The sequence below is a fragment of the Neltuma alba genome, unplaced genomic scaffold (genome assembly GCF_004799145.2).
Source record: "Neltuma alba isolate B1F8T4 unplaced genomic scaffold, ASM479914v2 tig00012957_pilon, whole genome shotgun sequence".
In the NCBI taxonomy this organism is placed as follows: Eukaryota; Viridiplantae; Streptophyta; class Magnoliopsida; order Fabales; family Fabaceae; genus Neltuma; species Neltuma alba.
Genome location: NW_021637317.1, coordinates 474,015 through 498,510, shown reverse-complemented (window position 1 = coordinate 498,510; position 24,496 = coordinate 474,015). Strand labels below are relative to the sequence as shown.

The window sequence follows — 24,496 nt, the reverse complement described above, 5'->3', positions numbered from 1 at the left end:
ATTATGGTGTTTTAGAAAAAATGTGTCACATTTTTTATAATTAACTAACTTACTTAACTTCTTTAAACTAATCAAATTAGTTAAACAGGTCTTATATTAAGGACCGGATGAGCATAACTAATAACTACATATGTATAATTAATATATATATATATATATATATATATATATGGCACGAGAAAAAGATAGCACAAAATGTGGAGTTGGAAGCACTGAGGTGCAAATAGAGAAAGGGAACAAAATTAGTGCTAAAGTATGAATTTATGATAACCTTGGTTCGCCCCAAGGGCCAGAAAAAAGCAACAAAACATTGACCAAAATAGCTTTGAGATAAGAATATTATTATACAGGTTGTTAACTTTTTCTTCCTTTTTTTTTTTTTTGCCCCAACTCATTTCGATCGCCAATGAAACATATCCGGCTGTGGCTTCCACACGTATTCGATCACAACCCAAATGAACGAACCCAATTGAATTGAAGTTAAATAATAATGATAATATATATTGAAAATAATAAACGAAGTTATATATTCATTAGGAAATTATTGATGCGTGATTCTCATTTATATATGTCTGTGTCTTCCAATTTTGACTGCTAGTGAGGTAAAAAAAAGAAAGAAAAAGAATAGTAAGTCATATTCCGAAGACTTCGCAGTGAAACCCCATGCTCACGCATGAAAGTCACGATGCATCAAATTTGTTATTCTCGTCCTAATATGAATATTAATGGACGACCATAAAAGGGCATCTCTCTCACACACGCTGTCACAAATATGTAGTTTTTGGTCTTTACTGTAAAATCTAATTGACTAATTTGAAAAGATTAAGAATGTAATAAAATAAATTGATTATATATAGTATCTGTTATATGATCTTTCTAAAATACTTATGGTATCATTAGATTATATATCAGTTTATAAATTAGACAAATTAATTTAAAAATGATAAATAAATACTTTTAAAAAAAATTTAACGTTCTTAATTTTTCTGAATTAGTCAACTAGATATTATATTAAGAAAGAACCAAGAGCTTGCAAAGGACTCATGTCAAAGAGAACTTGCTTGATATCACCTTCACTCACATTGCTATTCATGAGATTTAATGTCAAAGCAGAGATCCTCAAGAAAGCAGGACTTGTCTTCACCCTGAGGACTTGCATCCATCTTGAGGCCTAAGGACCTGAAATAAGACCCTCCTAGAGGTAACATTACTATGTTTGAAGATTAAAGGAAAAAAATATGAGGTTATCATCATCTCATTGCTAGAGCTATTAATATAGGATGAATTCGTGAGTTGAATTTCTCAACTTACGACAATATTGGGTTAGCATTTTGCCAACTTATACTAACTAATCCATTGTTTGTGGGTGAGCTCACAATTGGCCAACCAACCTACTAAGGCCAGCTAAGGTTGATATCTTGTTAATTCAAACCGCAAGAATGAACTCATATTTTTAGTTCTACTTATTATTTAAGTTGATTTTTTTAATTACTTTCCTTCACTTGACAATAAAAACTTGTACACACATCATACTCTAGATAAATCAAACTCATATAGCCTTATGTTGAAGAAAAATTTAATGAAAGTGTTTAGTGTCAATGGGTCATAAAAGCTCCAATACTCAAGTTGAATTCATTTCAAATAATTTATCCTTCTTGTTTAATATACAACCCTTTTTCACCTTTTTGACCAGCACACACAACACTTAAACTGAAACTTATCCGCTGAAACACCTTTCTAATTAAATTAAGATAAGTGGATTTTTGTAAGAAAGAAATTTTGTGGGCCAGCAATCACTTATGAATATAAACGGACTATTAGTATTATTGGGCATTTTTTGCCCTCCCATTATTTACGTGTGGGATATGCTATCAAGTATAAACTGTCAAGTAATGTGTATTATAGAAAAAGACCTCAAAAAAATTATAAATAAGTGTTTCATAAAAAAAATTAATTAATCAAAACTTAAAATCCCAAATTAATCCTAAAGACCAATCCCATTCCTTTCCCTTAAACGGAGAATGAGTATTAATGAAGAAAACAACAACGGAAGAAAATGTTGCACCTTGCAAATACTTTGGGGACCCACCTTGGCCGCATTCGTCGCTCCACGTATCACGCCGTGCATTAGCCGTACATTTGGGGACTCTGTGAATTTGAGCTTTGGACTTTGAAGCCGTGAGTCTGTGGAAACTGGAAAATTCAAAATAGAAAACCAAAAAACAAAACAAAACAAAAAGAACATCAGCGTGGGGTTCGCCAAGGAGGGACAGAAGATATTGATCACGTCTTTAAAGATTGCCTTACAGCTTCCACCATTTGGAAGAAAATTTTACTTCATGATCTGTGTATTGACTTCTTTGGTCACAGTCTAGTGTTTTTGATAGAGAAAATGCTGCTCAACTCAAAACTGGACATTTCTTGAAAAATTGGGTTTTGCATTGTTTGTTGGAAGCTTTGGAAGGTTCATAATCACTGCATTTTTGCAAATGAATCCTATACTATAGAAGGAATTTTGACTCACATTAGAGCCACAGTTAACCACATTGTACAGAGCTATACTACCTTTAGACTTCTTTTGTAAATGTTCGTAACTTTCTATGCTTTGTACAGACTTTACATCAAATGAATTTCTTCGTTTCTATTAAAAAAAAACCCACAGATGCGAGTTCAACATGACAACATTAATGAATGGGAGTGCCTATTTTCTGCTTTTCCATTTTTTTGGAATAATTTAATTACAATTTTTTATGTTTTGTTAGTACTTTTTACAAAGTAAAATAAGGTATTAAATTATCTGCAATTATATAATGGTTATATAACTCGTGTAGACGGTCATTTAAAAAAAATGCACATCTAATCGTAATTGTTGAAATCTACATACCCGATCCTTAATATAAGATTTATATAACTAATTTGATTAAATTAAGAAATTTAGGTAAGTTAGTTAATTATAATAAATATGACATATTTTTCCTAAAATACCATAATCATCTTTATTAATATCTTTCCTCTATCGCTTATTTGATTATAACTGAGGGAGTATTCACAGGGATAATTTAAGAAAAATTAATAAATATGAGAAATATGTCTTATATTTAGGATCAAAATTAACTTAATAATTAAATCATAATCAGAGGAGTATATACTATTGCAGTTGCCGTCATCAATTACATCCCTCGCATTTATCTTTTTAATTCTTTTTCACGGCATTTCGTTTCAAGTCTTGTACTCCTCTGGTCCTTAATATAAAATCCAATTTTTGAGTTGGTTTTGATTCTAAATATGAGACTCATTTCTTATATTTATCAACTTTCTCTAAATTACCCCTATGGATACTCCCTTAATCATAATCAAGTAGAAGAGGGAGATCGGGTATTAAGACATTTGATTATAGTATTTTAGGAAAAATGTGTCACTTTTCTTATAATTAACTAATTTACCTAACTTCTTTAATCTAATTAAATTAGTTAAATAGATTTTATATTAATGACCAGAAGAGTAATAAGACTATGTTACGTAATTTCTTTTTTTTAAAAAAAAATTGAAGTATAAGAGTTCAATTCATTCATTACATTTGAGGGGTTAAAACTAATCAGATTATTATTAATATTATTTTACTATAAAAAATGACCTGACAATTTTACCCATAAGCCACAGGAATAACTCTTCGTCAAATTCTGGTGACAATTGATGCTTTTTTAATTAATTTTTTGTTTTAAAGCAAAGGCGACAATTGATGTTATTCTGACTTTTTATAACAATCTAAGAACTTATAATTTTTTAACTTCGTGGACATTCCTTTTTCCAATATATTTGCACCAAGCCATCTTCATTAGACAATAGATTTTTAAATCATTAGAAAAATTGAATTGATTGATTTATTTTGATTTAAGATATCATAATTCATCTACAAATATTTTGTTCACGAATGAATTGAGATACAGTGGCACTACAAAGTCCACGTTAGCGACCTTTTTCCGCGGGAAGAAGTGTGAGTTGGATAAATTGCCGCATTAGGTGGATGGAGCAAATCTAAAAGCAAATGCCACGTCATCAAAATAATAAAGCATTAGGTCAACAAGACCCACCCACCTATTCACACGTGTCCTTTGACTTCTCTTCCCACATCACGCGATCCCTATAGTCCCTTCTTCACTTTTTCATAATGCCACATTTATTATGTCGGTTCTTCCATTTCTTTTCCCCGCCCCTTTAAACCAAATCTAATCTGGTGAGCTTCCATGGGACACATCATACATGGATCAATTTTCTTTTCTGTTTTTTTTCATGAAAAAAGTTGATAGTAAGTAATAAAAGTAATTTTGTTCGGTATACTGTCTAGCATAATTAAGCATTAAAGATGAGTATTTTTCTCAACAAAAATTTAAATATTAGTTTCTCATATTATTAAGGACCAACTCTTTTTATTAAATTCAACCCCGTTGATGAGACGAAACATACCATCTCTGATCCTTAATATAAGATCCTATTTGATTTTTATTTTGATCCTAAATATAAGACCCTAATCCACTTTGTCTCTTATATTTACTCAATTTTTTCTAAAATAGTCCTTCTAATAATTATAGTTAGGGGTGTTCACGGGACGGATTGGGACCGGGACAGGCCCGTCCCGGTTCCGTCCCGATGAACAGTAACGGGACAGATTTTCTGTCCCGTGTCCCTGCCCTTCCCGGGGTTGTCCCGGTCCCGGTCGGGACGGGACGGATCCGGGACGTCCCGAAATAATTTTTTTAATTTTTTTTAATTTTTTTAATTTTTTTTTAAAAAATCTAATTTTTTTAATTATATTTTTTTGAGCTTAAATCTTATAAAAACATCTTTTTTATTTGTTTGGGCACTCTTAAACAAAAGCTCAAAATATTACATATAATAGTTATTAAAAACTCTAAACAAAAGCTTTTAACACAATAAAAACTTGCTAAAAATTCTAATCATCAATAATCTCAAATCATTAACAAATATAAAAACTCTAAATAAATATATCCATAGTTCCATACAATAGTCTCAAATCTTAAAAAAATATGAAAAAAATGATATTATATAAAAAATTAAAAAAATTAATTTTTTTTAAAAAAGGAATCGAGACGGGACCGGGACGGGATGACCCCGTCCCGTGTCCCGTCCCGTCCCGGTCCCTTTTTTGTCCCGTCCCGATAAGACCGGGACCGGGACCGGGACCGGAACGGGCCGACCGGGACGGGCCGGCCTTGAACACCCCTAATTATAGTTATAGTCAATACATTTACTTGATTAACAATGATATTTTAGGAAAAATAACACCTATTTAGGACAAATAACTAACTCAATTTACTTCCTTAATCTTTTCAAATTAGTCAACTGGCTCTTATAATTAGAACCGGAGGTAGTATTTGGATAGGGGTAAGTTTTAAAAAAATTAAAACATATTTAATGATATAATCGTTGATATGTCTTTAACTCTGAGAGGGTAATGAAAAGTGACTTATATTTTAAGTCCAAAAAAAAGTCTTAATAAATTTGATATTAATTTTTAATTTTCTAGTCAAAATTAATTTCAAAAATATATAATAATTCACTGATTTTGAATAAGAAGAATGGAGGGTTATATGAAATCAGCTTGCGAGTTCTTGACATGGGAATTAATAAAGGATATTTGATAATTTTAGAGTACGATTTTGTTGGGCCATAAGGTCAAGTTTTCATATGTAATCTCACATAATTCAAACACGAAATTAAATAATAGTAGTACGGCTCGATTCGATTAGTCCTAAAAGGTTTGAAGAAATATTATTAAAATATTTAAAACTCATTCTTTCCTCTAATTAATTAATTAGGTAGTTTGAAAGTAACCTCATAGTACAATGCCGGTGATTGAAAGTTAAAACCCTTTGGGGCCAGTGGTTATTGTATAATTGTCACCTATAATTATATTACATTTTTTCGCTTGATTAACAGTCTTCAAATTCTCCACGGATTATGACTTTATAAAACATACGAAAACAAATTTCAAAATCACTTTTCGTCATTTTTAATTGTGTCAATAGTGATTTATTAATAAATCTGCCCTTTCATTCGATATTGTCCGAATTGTTGAGATTCTTTTGCCTTTTTTAATCATTTATTTGTTTAATTTTTAATTTGCATAATAATCACCATCAATTAAAAGCTTCAATAAAATATGTGACAAACAATAAAATATTGAGTATATATTTAATAAGAGTAGACAAAAACACATAATTAATGAGTTTTAAGGTTTTTTTTTATTCCAATAAAACATATTGAAAATATGAATATTCCTAACATTCAGAAGAAATTATCTTTCAAATTCTATACATAAAATCCCGTGATTTTCAAAACCAATTGTTCTTTTAGAGTTAATTTAAATGATTAATACACATTTTTGGTTATACATTATGCAATTATGTAAAATTCTGTTCATGATGTCATGGAACTCTCATTAGTTGTTTGGAGGTCTATAAATTAAAAGTTATTAACTACATATTTTGTACATTTCTAAATAAATGAGAATTCTTCCCCCATTTTCTCTTTACATTTCCCTCTCATGCTTCCATTACGTTTCCCTCTCTCCTGCTTTCACGTCTTGTAATAAAGGTACCAATCAAATGGGGCGGTAGGTAATTCAGTTGGGCAACATTATTAAACGGATTCAAAAGTCGGAAAGGATTAAAAAATAAATAAAACTTATTCTTTGCCATTTCTAAGGGAAAAGCGATCACCAAATCTAGCCTCAAGAGAACATATATTGCAGCATGAATCTTAGTTGATTCTAACCTCTGAGTAACTTCTTCAACTTTAAACAACGACACTTTTGTGTTTTTTTCTCCAAGTATAACTCATATAAAATAAAAGGGCACTAATTAATGAAATAAATTAAAATAAGAGAGAAAGAGAGGGACAGAGGATAAAGATTGGAACAATATTGAGGAGGAAATGGAGATTGAAAACTGGCCTGGTCTTTACAGGGACCATGAGGACCCTTGAGCATGGCATGCTTTCTCTTTCATATCAGAAACACTCGAATCGAAGATCTAATATTGAGCTTTACGCAATCCCTACCAAAAAAAGGTCTCAAGCTTCCCCGCCATGCAAGCAACAAGATTCATGGGGTCCCAACTTTTCATACACACACATACATATATATAATTCTTTCAACTTATTAGTATAATTTTTTATATGCACAAAATTTGAAATTATGAACATTCGGAGCATTGAGTATTTTTATTAAGGAAAAAATAATCATAGTACTATTTTACCTAAGCAATCTAATCCTTAAAAAGTTCCAATACGAATCTATTGTTATTTTTTGCATTACAACCTGTGTAAAACTTATCAATGATTAGATCTTTTATGGCAGACTGGACATTAACTTTTTTTTTTTTAAAAAAAAAAACAGCCAATTAATGGCTGATCCTCCAAACATTTTGTGCAAACTTATATTGAAGGTCTTCTTGTTTTTTCCCCCCACTTCTCATGCAGCTTGAGCTCAACTTTTCTTTCTTTTTGAACACAAGCTTCGATTTAATCATTCAAAGAGTCCCCTTTTTGACCCCCTCACTTTAATTATACCTTTTTTCTTTTTTCTTTTTTTGGGGGGGGGGGGGTTGAAATCAAACCAACTGCCGGCTTAACTGAGTATGATGTATATACTTCATCTCATCTCATGAACAATTATAAAAGAGAGCGAAATGTTATATACGTGTTAATTAAAATCAAAGTTTATACGTTGGCCAAAAAAATCAAAATTCATATGGTTTTACTTCAAAATATATATTTATAAAACAACATAAGTTTGAGAGAAATATTCAAAGAAAAGTTCCCCCTCCCCCGAAAATAAAGACAGAGATGCACAAAATAAAACATGGAAAGTTATGCGATTTTAAAATAATGATGCTAATTAATTTTTGGATTCTGCCAGCCAATGGGTAAATTTTTTTTGAAAAAATTATGTTGTTATTAATCTTGTGATTAAATTATAATTTAAGAACAGTGCGAGCAGTTAAAAAATGATATATACTCAGTTGTTATGTGTAATTAATTTTGTAGACAGTTTAATTAATTTAGGGTAAAATTTTGGGCTACCCAGAACATTATATTTTTTTAAAACAAAATTGGTGAAGTTGTAGAGCATGGGTTGTATGATGGAGTCTTGCATTGAATTGGCTAATGATTTTGTGTTTGATGATGTAGCTAGCTAGCTAGTATAATGCAAAGTGGTAGGCGTTGTTTATAAGTTACTTGTGTTGTGTCTCATACACATTAATCTTACAATGATATATATGTTATTATGTTACACTCTCATCAACTAGCTAAGCAGCAAGTAATAGATTCCCAACTTGTTTTGCAAGAGATTTTAAGTTTGTTTCCAAGTCTATATGCTGAATATAAAATGCAGGAGAAGGGGTATTAATAATGTGAAATAATGTGCACTTGAAAACCTTGCAAATTAATCTTACTCCAGTACGAGTGAACCCCGTGCTTGTGACTTATATGTAAATTGAAGAGTACAGAATTAATATTTTTAATCATCACAGAAATCGTTTTATCCAAGGATGAGATTTATTATTTCCAATTATTTTTCTTCCCGGCCGAAGTGCTTCGCTAACTTTGCAGCATCTGTTATTAATTCCTCCTCCTTCAAAAGAAAAATTGTGTCTCAACTTTTGAGCAAAATATGCAAATATGATACTACCTCCAGAGCTTAATATGAGAGTTAGTTTGACTTTTAATTTAGTCATATATATAAGACCTCAATCCACTCTGTCTCTCATATTTATTTCATCAAATGGTAGTTCTAGTTAATACAAATTATTAGAAAGGATATTTTAAGAAAGACAACACCTGTTTATTACAAATAACTAACTTAACGAAATTTCTTAATCTACCCAAATTAGTGAACTAACTCTTATATTCATGACTCAGATGGTATCTAAACATGACATTTTAATATGAAATGTCAACCAACTACTGCTAAGTTTAATAAAAAGAGGTAATCTTTCATAATGTGACAGATTACTATTTGAATGTTTGTTAGAGGAAGTATTCATATTTAGTGTTCAATAATGTCTTAAACAATATTACCTTCAATAAGAGAATACCTGTGCTTAAAAAAGAAGTGAAACATGAAAGCAAATATTGTACTTGGTTAATGAACTATTTGGCATAAAATCATGGATAGACTTATCAAAATTGCTCCTAACATGCTGCCACATTAGTTAGCATCACATCTCAGGGCACACATCTTTCAAGTAATTGTTTGGAATGATAGTAGAATTTTATTAACTTAATTTTTTAATCATAGTGTACAAAATATGAGACAAACAAACTAGTATCAATATCTTTGGAATAAAAATATCCAAACACCTGAAAAAACCCAAAATGGCAAAATGACTTTGCTGATTGATTATTTATGCTTCTGTTTTCGACTTCACTGCTTTTTTTCTCCCCGCTACTGGATTGGTAATAGAAGCACCCTTTAAGCCAAAAAATGAAAAAAGAAAAAAAAAAATTCCTTCAATCCTGTTCTAAGAGAACGAGCTATCTTTCTTTTTACTGGATCAAATTGATTGTGTCTTCCCTTTTATTGGTCATGGCCCGTTATTCCTTCATTTACTTCGATATGTTAAGCTTGTGATTTAATTTGTTATGTTCTAATGAACTCTGGTACTACGGAATTAATGTAGCTGATCCATCCATGGGTTTTCTTTTCTTTTCCTCCCCCCAAGTGTAGATATTTTGTCTGCTCCACAGGCATTAAATGTGAGTATTTTTTTTTAGTGAGGATTCAAATATTAATTTGCCACTTTATGATAACTAGTTCAGTGCCCGTGCAATGCACGGGGTATATTTGAGGCAAATGAAAAACTTAAAAATGGACAAAAAACACGAAGTTTGGTTTAACACAATAAGTTTTCCAATTTATAGATTATTAAAAAAAATTTCTTGTAGACAACATTAAAGGTTTTTCCTATAGGATACCCACCACCATTAAGGACCAAGATCTTCAACCCTTCTTTGTGCCCTGCGGAATCTAATCCTGTTGGTTCTATCTTTGCCTTTTCATCTCTAACCTTTTGGCTCCTCCTCCATTTTTTTCAGCCTGAGGCTTTGTGTTTCTTCAAAGATGGGCTGGAGGCTGGACCGCTGAAAAACCTTGGGTTGGCGTGAAAAGAATCTTGGTCATTCAGAAATTTTGGGGCAGTCTTGGTCACTGGGCCTTCTCAAGTCAAACAAAAATGATGCTAACATTACAACAATAGTAGCGAAAATTACTATAAATACCACATAAAGACTCTGATTATTAAAATTCCCACCGAATAAACAAATTTTGTTGATACCAATTTTGAGATTAAAATTTAGATTTTAAAAATGTGTTCATATTTTAAAATTTGGATTTGTGTTACTCAGTACTTTTAAATGTTTTAATTTTACTTTTTAAAGTTTAAACATGTGATCTAACGATGTACAGTAAAATTTAATTCTTAAAACATAAAAAAGACTTTCAAATTTAACCTTAAGCCTAACTAATATTCTCCCACCTAGTTGTTAGTTATATACTCATTTCGTCCCTTATTATGAGATCTAATTTTTTGAATAGGTTTATTCCTTTTTATAAGATTCTTTTTGAGTTTGTTTGAACATTTCATATATTATTACCTATTTTACCCTTAGTTTAATAAATTCAATACATTCTCGTTCTTCATTTATCTTATTATTACTTTCTTACATCTACCTATTTATATATAGGGTACATTTGAAAAAAAATTACATTTGCTACATATTAATTGCTTTTAACTAATTTAAACTATTTTCTTATACAACACAATTTAGTTAAAAAAATCTTATAATAAAGGACAGAATAGTACTCCAATCCTATTTAGGACCAGAGATAGTATTTTAATTAAAGTTTTTGAATTAATAATAATTTTCATTATAAATTATAAATCTCATCCATTTTTGGATGCGTTCGGATGTCTAAAAAAATAAATTTTTGAGTCTAAAACTGTGATTTTCTAAAATTTTATCCAAAAACCAATATTTTCATTAAATTGAGAGAGTCAACCAAACATCCCATTTTGCCTTTTCAGAATTCCAAGGGCATAAAGGGTGAAATAAACCAAATAGTTGATTAACACTGCAGGGTTTTCTCCTAAACCCTAGTGGCGCCTGGCGAGTACAGCGCGACGGGATTTGTATACGCCTGCCCTTCTGCACGAGCCCATCCGGCTAATTTGGCAAACCTACAAACGAATAGATTCCCTTCTTGAATTCGCATTCCTACGCTTTTTTTTCGCAATTTGAGCGCGTGTTTCTCTTGGTGTAAATTTTTTTGATTTCCATGGCCGCCAGTAACAATGCGCCCTCGGGTTTGGATAAAGAACAGGCAGGTATTCCAATGATTACTTGCATGTTGGCAGTTGCGGAAGGAATTCCTGCTTTTATTATTATGTGTTTAGAAAGGCATTCCTTGGCTTATTATTGTTCCTAGTTTTCGTATGTGTCATCTGCTCATCAATTTTTATTTTCTGGTGAGACTCTGCTTTCCTGGGAATGTAACTTGGAAATTGATGTGGCGATTGATATTGTGTACTCTCTACCTTTCTATTTTATTGTTACGAATCTTCAAGTTTCTGTTCATTTATCAGTGTGATGCATCTCAATGTGGCTTTGTTACGGAGAAAGAAGATGAACGGGGAAGAGAGAGAGAGAGCGTAGAGTAGAACTCAAGTCCTCATTATCCAAAAGCATAATTACAAACTACCCGAGAGTATTTATTTATAGCCTCCGTCGTTAGTAACCTACCCCCTTTAACTATCCTACAACTCCCCAAACTTGCTATCATTTATTTGAATTAACATGCCAGGTTTCAATTATGAATTTGTCTGATTTGGTTTATCTTATTTGCCTATCTTGACTAATTCTTGTGTTAATGGTGCAGATATTTGGAATGGCTGAAAAGGAGATGGAATATAGGGTTGAGTTATTCAATAAGTAAGTTTCTGGCACTTCAAAATTCAGTGTTCCAAATGCTTCCCTCGCAGTTGTTATTTCTTAGATGATTCAAATTGTTATGCCGTTGCCGTGGGGAGTCAGGACATAATTAGACAAAATTTTCTTTAGATATCCTTATCATATAAGCTAACTCCTTTCTCACCATTGAGTTTTCTGCTGCTCATGTGAACTTAGTGGATGGAATTATATTCTAAAGAAGGAAAAAATGAATACAAAATCTACTCATGATGCTATGTGCTATTATGCCCTCCCTGCTCTCTCTGTGGATCATTATGCCACAGTACTTGTATAGTTCCTTAGTATCGGCTGAGTGTTTACCTAGTGCGAAGTGGGTCCTATGAATGATTGCAGATGTCTCCTAGGTGATTTAATTTTGGAAAACTTCGCACGCTTTAATTGTTTTCATATGGCATTATCATATATACAACGGTTAAACCCTTGTTTTTCCTTTTCAGGCTGACTCACACCTGTTTCAATAAATGTGTTGACAAAAGGTATGAAATTTTCTTTTTATAATCCTTGCTTAAATTGTACGAACTCATTGATGAAAGATCACTTTCTTGTTCTTTGAAGGCATCTAATTATTCTGGGGGAAAATTGTTCTCTTTCTAACTTTATTTAGGAGTTATCTGCTGCTGGATGCTGGATTATTTGTATAAAGGTTGAATGTAAATACTGACATTTGTTTACCTCTTTATCTTAGGTACAAGGAGTCTGAGCTAAATATGGGTGAAAATAGTTGCATTGATCGCTGTGTTTCAAAATACTGGCATGTAAGATGTTGGCTGTTTATTTTTTATTTTGAATTATTGCTAATGCACATTCTATTTTTTCTTTTTGATAATACATGCTTTTTATCTGTTTGCCTATTAGTTATTTGTGCCTTCTTCTTTTCTTGTTTCATTTTATTCATTCATTCAATTTGCTTGACATCTGTGTAAATGCTTGCTTCCCATGAAGTATCTTCAATTTGAGGTTCCTTGAAAATTTGACGGCATAAATTTTGAGTATCATCTGCACTTTTGAAATCATATTGTATGGAATTTCCCATGGAAGCATTGCATCGATTTCAATTTTTTCATATTCCGGCTTATGAAAACAGTGTCGTTGGAAATGTCAAACTGTAATACGTTTTTCCCCCCGTGTTGCTAGGTGACTAACCTAATTGGCCAGCTGCTTGGTTCCGGTAGACCTCCAATGTAATTCAAGTGTATTGTTTTCTGCTGCAATTTGCTCCACCAGAGCTAGTCTTAGTTGGCTACCTAAAGGGAACAGGAAGTTGAATACTATGCAAGATCTTTATTTGGCATATGATTATGCTAAGGTCAATGTTTCGTTTAAAAAGATTAATGTCTTTGAATTTGAGTTGGCCCATGGTTAGCTGTAGAAATAATTTTTTTGCCTCATCCATTCTTCAGTTTCTTCTTGACTTTCTGGCTTGACAGCAAATTATCGATATTATTGATCTTCCAAATTAAGCATATGTTATTACCTTGATTTACGAACTCTCTCTCTCCCCCCTTATTTCCCTGGCATCTCTTACACAATTGACAATAATAAACACTCTTTTCTAGTGGCCAAAAAAAAAAAAACACCTTTCTAATCCTCTTCCTTCCACCCAAATTAAGAAAAACTCCAACAGGTCAAGCAAGTCTATGCATGACATTGTGCTAATTTAAGGGGATGTTTGTACGATGGTGCTTCATGTTGAGTTTTTTAGTGATTTTGTATTTGATTATTTAGTGTAATGTTAAGAGGTAGGCATTGTTTGTAAGTTACAATAGTCAGCTCGGAACCGAAGAAGTAAAAAGAGACGCGAAAACGATTATATTTCCTGAGCTTGTTAAAAGGTCAAAATGGTTTAAAACAGATGATATTCACCCTGTAATATTATTTGGTGACCATTCTAAGCTTTTCTAGTAACTTCCATCAAGAATTCATTTGTCAATTGCAGCTTTGTCTCCTCCCATGATTTTTCATTTTTCAATGCTAATATGATAACTTTAGGGGTGTTTGGAAAATCATAATTGTTTTTAAAAAGCATTTTTTCACAAGTTGAGGTAAATTTTTTTACATATTTATTTCAGATGCTATAAAATTGTTTTTAAATCCATAATTTCGTTTTCACCTACATATTTGTTTTTAAATTAAAGTTGCAAACACATGTTTCTCTTTTGCCTTGGGCCACTAGATCTCGTTTGACAAAACTAACATCATAAACTTCGCACACCCGTTGCCCGCTAAAGTAAAGCCCATGAAACCCATAAAAGAGGTCATAAAATGGATAGCCCTTGAGTCACAGAACATTTTGAAGCAGCAAAAATTTGGGCCAAAAGGCCCATAACCAAATTGCATGTGCACCATGTAAGCACTGAACATGGTATTTTGCTTTTGGGTATTGTATATAGTGGAAGAAATGATCTGCATTGTTTATAACTTATCATAGAGCACTGGCTATTTTATTTTTTGTGGACTTGATGATTGATCATCAATCACATGATCTAGATCCTTATTGTTCCCGATAGAAAATTGACTTGGTTTCAGAGTATTAGAATCAATGAAAGAACAAATTTTTACTGAGGATGGATATCTCTATCAGCACATTAATGGGAGGATGAAATCAGAATCACATGGGAGCACTTTGATCACAGCTGGGGGTCATCATCCTCAATATAGAACGACTTTCACAATGATGCTGATGCTTGTTATATGCTTCTTCATACATATTTCAATTTTATATATAAATTAAAAAGAAATAATAGAGCGGCAATATTTATGGAGGGTAAGCATATATTCTATATTCTACTGGCAGCTATGCTATGGATGTCATTCTTGGGTATCCTTATTTTGTCTTCTCTCTTTTTGATGCGCCTGAAAAAAGAAAAGTACCCCATGTGTGAGCCCTGTTATTATAGACTCAAGAGTTCTAACTTCTCTCTATGCATATAGATAGATATTTAGATATCTTGAAATTCAAGCTTTAAAAGTGAATAATTGATCAGAGAAAGAATGGTGGAGAGCACAGCTTTTTGAGGCAAACTGGTAAGAGTTAAGAGTAGTTCCATCCATGAAAGAAGAAGAAAAGGCGGTTGAGATTGGCATATGGCAATTAAAAAAATTGGATGTTATGAAGAGAAAAGGAAAGAAAGAAAGAGAAAAGCCGGCTGAGATGGGGAAGAAGCCTTGAGGATGACGTTAGGAAAACAAGATGCATAGAGATTCATAGCTGGCCAAGCAATGTGAGAGAGAGAGAGAGAGAGATGCTATCTGCTTTCACAAGCAACCACATGCCTTCCCTTCTATCTTCACTCCATCCCTCCCAACCCCTCTCTCTCATCTTTATGAGTCCTACTCTTTTTGGGGAAAATGAAAATGACATCAAGAGATCTTGGACTAATGGCTCAAGGACTCAATTTTAGGGGGAAAACGATGAAACGCATAGGTTATTACCAGGTTTTAGTTATGAATTGTTGAATATCAACTGTATATAGAGGGAAACAACTACTCTATCAACTAATACAATTGACCATTTAATTGTAATTTCTACCAAAGGGTTTTTAACTATTTCATGAAATAAAAAATCTACCACTTATCTTTTTAGTTTACTGTGTTTATCCCTTACAATTTATAGCTGATTTTCGACAATTTTCATTACATACATAGACATAGCATTGTTTTTGAGGACTAATTTTTGATGATTCATTCTTAAACTTCAACAATTCAAAAAATTATTTGCAGGCATTTATATTTTTTCTGAATTTTTAATTTGATACCTATATTTTTTTTATCTTTTGATTAAATCAGTTAAATTTACTCTCTTAGTATCACTAGCCCATATAATTTGGATCTGAAAGCACTCTTAGCCACAATGCTAACCAAGCAAAATTAGATGGTTTAATCAAGAGATAAAAAAAAATATAGGTACCAGATTATAAAATTGAATAAGTAAATGCAAAATGTTTTCCCTCAACAATTCATCACTCAACTTATTAAAGACATGGGCCCTTCATATTTTCCAAAACTTCAGGGCCTTTCAATGTGTTTTCCGAAACTTTTGGGACTTCTCGTGTGGTTTGCTTTCTCCCCAGGCCCCTAAGCGTCGTTTCCCCTTTTCTTTTCAGAGAGAGACACCCCCAATGAAAGCAAAATCAGCACATTGGTGAACGGCTATTGGCGGAAGTTGGGGTATTTTCCCGTGTTACTCGTTTAACTTTTTTTTTATTTAATTCGATAGTTTTACTTTTACACTTATTTTTGTCACTTAAATACTTTCGAAATTGAGATCATAACACCTTTTTATATTAGAATGTAGATAAATAAAAAATAATATATTTGGTTCAAGGCTATAATTAGCAATCTTTAACCGTTAAATAAAGTGCATAATTAAATGGACACGAGAGATTGCGTATAAAAAGACGTGTGGAGAGAATTAAAATCCAATCCGTCATTCTTAAATATGTATTCTTAAGTTATTTATTTACTGGTAGGCGGTATGCACCGAGTCAATGACTTCTTTCTTCTTTTTTTTTTTTAAATGATAAATGTTAACATGTGGTAAATATTTATCCTAATACATCACTAATTTAATAAATTATTGTCGTCATTACTATTAGCTTCCTCGTGCCATCTAACTCCCTCGTCGTTAGGCAAGAGCGACACACGTTTCCCTTTTGCATCTTTATGTTCTCTAGTTACACGCGCACACACATTATTTTTTGTACTTAATATAAAAACTAATTAAATATTTAGTTCAATCATAAATATAAAATTTCAATAATGCATATAACTGGTAGGGATATTTTTAGTGAAGACATCATTTATTATAAATAATTAACTCAACTAATTTTATTAATATTCATAAATTAGTTATCCAACTCTTATACTGCTTTGATCCTTAATGTAACACCTAATTAACTAATTTAAGTAGATTAAAAATGTTAGTTAAATTAGTTAATAATATATCTTTTTTCGTAAAACACCTTAATTATATTTTTTAATTGCCTTACTTTCTCTCATACTTAATTATTGTTGAGAAAATATCATCAGAATTAATTTGAAAAAAAATTAATAAATATATAAAATAAGTCTTATATACAAAACCAATATTAGTTTTCAAATTAGGTTATACGTTAAGAAGAGAAGGAGTATCAAAGGACCCGCATTATTGATTGAGGGTTGATGGGTTTGATAATAATAAAAATACATGAAACCGAAGACAAAATTCTCACAACTCTTAATAATAAATGCTTTAATAATAAATGCTCCCTCACTCCAGACCAAAATGTTACTTCTCTTCTATATCAAGTGATATCATTCAATTTTAGGGTATGTTTGGCTCAATGAGAGGAAGGGAAAGAGAGGGATTTTAATGGAGGGAATGGGAGGGGAGGGGAGTGGAAGGATATTAATATCAGCTTGTTTGGATTTATAAAAAAAGAGGGGAGGGGAGGGGAAAATATTTTAATATGGACAATTTTGTTCTTATTTTATTTAAGACGTGGGCATAATGGTCACAACATGACAAAATATAGACATAATGGTCACAACATGACAAAATATGGGCATAATGGTCATAATATGACAAAATATTACCCTTTCCCTCCAAATCCTCCCAATTTTGGAGGGGAGGTTGAAGAGGGGAGGGGAGGGGAAATTTTAAAAATTTTCTCTCCCCTCCTAAAATTTGTGTGTTGCCAAATAAGGAGAAATGATTAAAATCCCTCCCCTTCCCTCCCCCGCCTCCCAAATCCCTCATACCAAACACACCCTTAAAGTAACCACTAAATTTTCACATCATACGTTCATCTTTTTAATTAAGCTCGTTCTTAAATCTTGATTCGTCAAAATAAAAAATTACTGCATGAGGAAATACTTACCAAGAGATCGATAAATAACTTAACATTTTACTGGCAAATTGATTATTTGATATTGTTAAATAGGGAAATATCTTGTGTTTTTTTTTTTTAAATCAAACATGAACCTACCTAACTGAGAAATATCAAGCTTCATCGTCAAATAACAGCTTACCAAATTAACCTCAAAGCTAGCCAAAAACGAAAAGAATAAGGTTGTCAAACAAAAGATACCTTCCTTCCACCTTCGGCCGCGGTTTTTCAGATAAAAAGGTAACTCATCACTCATCAGTCATCAACTCATCGCACTTAACAAATATATTGTATTATATTGGACCCAAATCTGCCAACAACGACTTTTTTTTTTTTAGAAACCAGGTGGTATCTCCTAGCCGATAGCCAGAGACTAATTCTCTCGAGACGTAGAGATCACAGAAGTGGGTTTTGCCTCTCCCAACAAAGCCTTTTCCATGCACACGGCCTGGTTCAAATTTAGGACATTATGTTTAAGGGACCCAGCTATCTACCAACTGTGCCGGGTTTTGTTGGTTGCCACCAACGATACTTTATTATTAAAATAAACTAATCTCCGATTCTATCATATTGTTGCGTTCTTGATCTGAAAACTGCAATGATTAGTTAGCATCATATATATGTGAACCAAACGAATAATCAATCATAATCCTAAATTAATATTTTTAATTATTCAATAACCACTACTGTAAAATCGTTTGATCGTTTATTTCTCTTTATATATATATATATATATATATAGTCGTTCGTTTCTACAGTCAAGTCAATCTCAACCAAACAGAGCATATATGCTGCAGCAACTCAATTTGACCCAGTTTAGCTCCAAGACTCGTAGCCTTAATTTTTAATTCATATATCTCTCTCTCACACACACAGACACAGAGAGAGAGAGAGGATATTAAAATATATTTTCATCTATATTGTAAAAAAATATGTGCGATCTAGAATGAGATCAATCATCAAAGGGGAAAGTTAAAAGAAGAACCATTCAGATCCTCTTAACTTTTTTTCATGCCTTGGTCAACTAAATAGTTTCTTTCTATTTGGATTCTTCATCTTCTTGTTTTTTTTTTTTTTGGGTAACTACTGGTGTTATTTTCTCATATTTGAAAGTTTGTATATATGCGTATTGACTTATCTAAATGGTGTTTAATGAAGAGTTTGGTCCACCGTCTACTACTTCAAAAATATTCAATTAATTAAATTTCTCTCCCAACTCATCTTGGCGTTTCACATTTATGCATAGACCAAATTTGGTCTTCCATTTTTTTTGTGTGGTGATGAGATCTGAATCATCCATAGTCCAAATTAAAGTTTTCAATATGTAATTCTTTAAAGTGATGAATTGATTTCTTTTTCTATGTGTTTGTGTTAAATTATGAACTTATTAAAATTAAAATTATTTTGAATATAACTAAAGCAAAATTAATTTGCGATTTTCTGAAATCAGCCAGTACTGTCTAGGAGCCTGTTTGGTTAAGCAGTAGGATCTCAAATAAACCTGTTTAAATTCAAATAAGTGCTTATGAAGCATGTTTAGGGTATTTGGATAATTTTTATAAAATCCCGATGAATCGTGATTTTAACTTTCCACCACACTTTTAGGATAAACAACAAGAAGTAACTTATGTGTTTGAAAAATCCTGATGAATCTTCAGTTACTAAATTTTCTCCAATCTACCCCTCATTCTAATGGTAATTATTTTAATTTTTTTTAAAAAAAACATACAATATGAAAATGTTTTTCTTTTAATTTTATCTAAAAGACATTTTTAAAAAACCAGATAACGAATGACATATGATTGAAACAATGCAATCAAATATTCAAGTAATATTCTAATTCGTGGAGCATCGTTAAATTAAGAAAATAATGATGAAAAATAATTTTTCAGCTTATTTTTATATTTATTAATGTTATTTTATCTAAAATGATATCTCTGCATTTACTCTTTTAAAAATCTCTTTTCAAATATTATCTCCATATATTTTGCCTACAATTTTTCAACCTAAACAACTAAACCACTTCAAATTTTTTCTTAAAAGGCCGTCATCTCGCTTTTTTGGATCAATCAAGCAATTAAAAGTTATGTTTCCTTCTTTATTTGTTCACTTTCTTTATACAAGTCGGAATTCACTCATCTTATTCTCACAAATTTACAATCTTCAATTCTCACGATGCCTCTTGCGAATAACCGCCTTGAATACTTGTGATTGTTTCTTGATTCCTTTTGACTGCTTTTTCTTATATGGGGTCATTTATTTAATATTTGTACTACACACAAATTTTGTAAGTGATTTTAAATAATAATAATTTTAAAATAAAAATAATATTTAAATATTCATGTCATTTATTAAATTTTATTTAATAAAATTTATTATTAAATATAATAATTATGAAAATGTAAACAACTTTGTTACCTTCGTGTCTTTTTTAGTAATTATACACTCATAAGTAATTTTAATAAATGAAAACCAAACATAATCACAATTCTTAAAATCACTTACAAAAAAAATATCCAAACAGAAATCACGATTAACCAGTGTCACTTATAAAATTCACAATTATCTAAAATTACAGTTGTTTACCGCTAATCAAAACGGGCACTAAATCGCCGATGCTTGCCGGGGGAAAAAAAACTCTCAATTATCAATATATTTATCAAAAGGTTTAAAGGGTTATACTCTTAATTATTTCACAATGAGCATATATCTTATCATATATTACCTCCGATCCTTAATATAAGAGCTTGTTTGACTTTTATTTTGTTTATAAATATAAAATTTGAATCCATTTTGTTTTTCATCTTTATCTATTTTTTCAAAATAGTCTATGTAATAATAATAGTGTTAGCCAATATATTTGATTAGTAAAAATATTTTAAGAAAGACAACATCTATTTATTACAAATAACTAACTTAATTAATTTTCTTAATCCACTCAAATTAGTCAACTAGCTTTTATATTAAGGACTAAAAATAGTATTATTTATCAGAGTAAGATTACATTTCAAGTACTAAAACTACTATAATGTCACCCCTAAACTAATAGATGGTAAAGTTGACTGTTAACTCTAGGAAAAAATATTTGATCAACATAGATAAACCTAAGTATGTAAGTGCTTCTGGTTAGTTACTGTCAAATTATCATTACTTTTTTGGAAATTATTTTATGTTGTAAGGTTAATAATTCAGAGATAAATTTGTTTAATCTTTGCTGCTGGTTTAATAAAAACAATAGACTAAATGTTTAAACTTAGTTGATATCACGAACTATATGCAAATATTTAATATGCATCATATGATTTAAAAATGCTGCATGGTGTATGTATAATGAGGATAAAGGAAGTACTAACGCCTTTTAAAATAACTGAAAGAATTAATGAAAGGTTTTTACATTGCTTAATAATTGGAGCATACTTTATGCCGGAAGTTGACTTTGTTGATATAGAAATTATAACACAAAAATTTCTAATTTGCGTGGTTGTGTGTGTGTGTCTATAAAACACGAAAAAGAGTTTAATTTAATGGTTTGGTTAAAAAAGGACTTTAATTTAATGTATTTGTTCTTTAAAAGATATAAAGCAGGACACTTGACTTCTTCTTTTTTCTTAAATTAAAATTGCATCGGATCACTTCTTTGATGATTAAAAAAAAAAGCACGTTTTTCGTACAAACAAAAACTTTAGATTTTGGAATATAATATCCGAAGTATAACTGAACACAGTGATTAACTATATCCGAACCAACACAAACAATTTAAAAATTATGGAAAATCATATATAGCTTTGGTCAAGGTTTTTTTTTTTTTCAATACTCACAATTTATGTACATGATTAGGTCTTGAATTTTCTCAGATGTAGTGATGACTGATGAAATTTTAGATAAATAAATTTCATTTGTGTTATGCCAAAACAAATTGAAAGAAAAAACTTAAGAAGATTATACTCATTAAGAAAAACAAACCAGCCATTGAAAGGATTAGTCCGTCAATGTCAAGATAATATATCAAGTTCTTATATTTAAGATTAAAATAAACATTCCTGATACTTCTTATATTTAGAATGATAGGAAGTAGCTGGGTACAGCCAGAGGTGTATGTGTTTGCGTAACAATTCTATCATTTGTGTGAGAGATAGTAACAAAAAAAAAGTTGAAAATTACTAAATCTCAAACAAGATTTAGTAATAACATTTTATTTGGTGTTGACAATACTGAATTTGTAAATGATAAGAAATTTTTATTAAGATTCTTTGTTTGGTATTTACAGATTTTCACCTTCTTTTTTTGTCATTTTCTCTTTGTGTAATGTATATACGTGTGTACGGGCATAATAATTTGAATTTTCAGAAATGATTAATAATTCTACATAAAATAAGGAATTAAATAGACACGTAAATGAAGGCTCCATTTTTTGAAGCTTGGATTATGTATGCATTTCTTTAATATTAGTTTAGGTTCAGTGAGTCAATCTGATTAAGGTTTGCTTGGATTTGCAATAAACAAGTGCTTATAAGCACTTTTACAAAAATCGAGCTATTTTTTTCATATACTTACTTCATATTTCGTAAATTATGATTTAAAATTTATTTATAAATTATTTCAGATAAATTCTTAATCTACCAAAAAAGGGTTTAAATTGGAAAAAATGTTAACCCACATGATAAAAATAAGGTAACTATGAGTCTATGACTATGAGATATAAAATATAATGTACCCACTTATCAAGGCGAAAGAAAGAAAAATGTCCAAAATTATCGTTTAGTTTATAATCTTATAAACCAAATTTCACCTGTATGCTCATTAGTTCTCATTCTCTAATCCTCAACTAATTTCAGTAGCAACCGATTTAAACTAATTAAACCTCAATTTTTTGCCCTTTTGACTAATCCTCAACTGGTTTCCTTTTAGGACACTGTGTCCAGCCGGAAAAGGCTCAAACTTTTGTGAGAATAATACAAAAATCTTTTTGACCATGAAAAAAATAATAAAAATTAAATCACAAGAATATGTTTTCTTTTCAATTTATGGAGAAAAGGTAATAAAAAATTATTTTCCCGTATAGCTAGCATAAAAATAAATCCACTTATTAATAATTATTAGTGTTACGGGCTATTTATTTGCAGGGAAAAAAAGAAAACCAGATGATCTGGATTGATACAGGTGCTTTATTTTATTAATTTTTTAATTGATTTGCATTATCATGAAAAAGCGTGTGGAAGATGCTCCAAGGGAATTGACAATTTTATGTATGACAACAGTATTTGTGCGATAATGACCTGTGACTATTCAATATCCATGAGAAACTACGAAGTTTTTCCCTTTACCTTTTTTGGCATAAAGAAACAATAACGATTCAAATAGGGGTTTAAAATTAGTAGTTTTTATCGAGATTAAATAAATTATGATTAAAATAATACAATTTAACTATCTAGACAAAAATATTCATATATAATTATGAAAAAAGTTAATAAATATTAATCACAAGAAAATAAAATGTTTACGCATATAAAGATAACGTGCTGCTATTTTTTTTTTTTAAACTCAAAACATCTTGTTTCAAGAAAGAAAGAGAAAAGTTTATATTAATTCCACCCGGTTATCCCATTTACAGTAACTCATTAGGGTTTAATCCTAAGTTGATTCACTAGTTTTCGGTTCAATATAGTGAGTTTGATCAAAGTTTTCATCCATTGATATTTTGGCCTATAAACACTACCATAAAAATTATGAAATGAAGTTTTTAAATATATAAATTAGTATATTATTATTTTTAATTATATTTATAAGTCATTTCTAACATACTTAATTAAAATTTAAAAAAATTCTTAAATTCACTAACTTCACGTCTGATTTTTTATATGAGATTTATATTATTGTGAGTATTTGAGAGAAAGATTATGTAATTGTGGAGTTAAACCGGGGAGATATGAATGATGAAAGAATGTTCAAAGTTCAAACAAAGAACAAAGAATGAGGGAGAGAAAAAAGTGAAGATGGAAATTGAAAGGGGAAAGGGAAAGTAACAATATATGAGGGGAAGACCACACGAAAGCCCAATCCGAAAATAAATGTATCTAACCATGGATTTCGTCCCATGAATGCCCTCTCCTCCACGTGGCACGCGCCATCTTCTGCCCCCAAAATCTGAGGTTCAGACAATTTTAATTATCTCTATTTATATTTTACTCAAAAAAAAAAAATTTTAAAAAAAAGAACAAGAAGAAAGTTTGCATAGAACGGAAGTGAAACCCGCTCCTGTCCGCATGAATTTTTTTATTATTATTATTATTGTTATTGAAGCCATCCTTTAATTACATGACTAAAAATATTTTCAAAAAATATTTGTTTTTTTAATTAAAACTGAACTATTTTCATCATTTTTTTTTGTCTAAACATGGAAATATATGTCAATTGAAATAATATAGGTGATTCTTGAGTAAGTAGTACCTTTAAAATAAAATGTGATAGGATAATGTTGTGGGAAGTAGGAACTTGGTGGGGAAACCTGCAACTGCCGGGACATTTATGCCCTTTTACTGGTTCGTCCGGTTGTGTGGTCAAAACCATGGAGATATAAG

The 24,496-nt window shown here is 30.8% G+C and overlaps 1 protein-coding gene and 1 long non-coding RNA gene across 3 annotated transcripts; one reads left to right on the top strand and one right to left on the bottom strand.

Moving 5' to 3' along the window:
* Positions 1 to 11,159: 11,159 nt before the first annotated feature.
* On the top strand, positions 11,160 to 13,539 carry LOC114732969 (mitochondrial import inner membrane translocase subunit TIM10). Of its 2 annotated transcripts, none has more exons than XM_028920382.1 (5): positions 11,160 to 11,404; positions 11,960 to 12,012; positions 12,489 to 12,527; positions 12,737 to 12,806; positions 13,186 to 13,539. In XM_028920382.1, the coding sequence occupies exons 1-5, from the start codon at positions 11,360 to 11,362 to the stop codon at positions 13,234 to 13,236; spliced, it is 258 nt and encodes an 85-aa protein (XP_028776215.1). In that variant the 5' UTR covers positions 11,160 to 11,359; the 3' UTR covers positions 13,237 to 13,539. The 2 variants fall into 2 exon arrangements, with proteins under 2 accessions (XP_028776215.1, XP_028776216.1); XM_028920383.1 differs by having other exon boundaries at positions 11,160 to 11,408.
* Positions 12,027 to 24,450, bottom strand: LOC114732970 (uncharacterized). Its single transcript, XR_003739040.1, has 3 exons — positions 24,440 to 24,450; positions 21,313 to 21,316; positions 12,027 to 12,280 (listed from the first exon to the last, which is right to left on the bottom strand). It is a non-coding gene; the product is annotated as an uncharacterized LOC114732970 (long non-coding RNA).
* Positions 24,451 to 24,496: the final 46 nt, after the last annotated feature.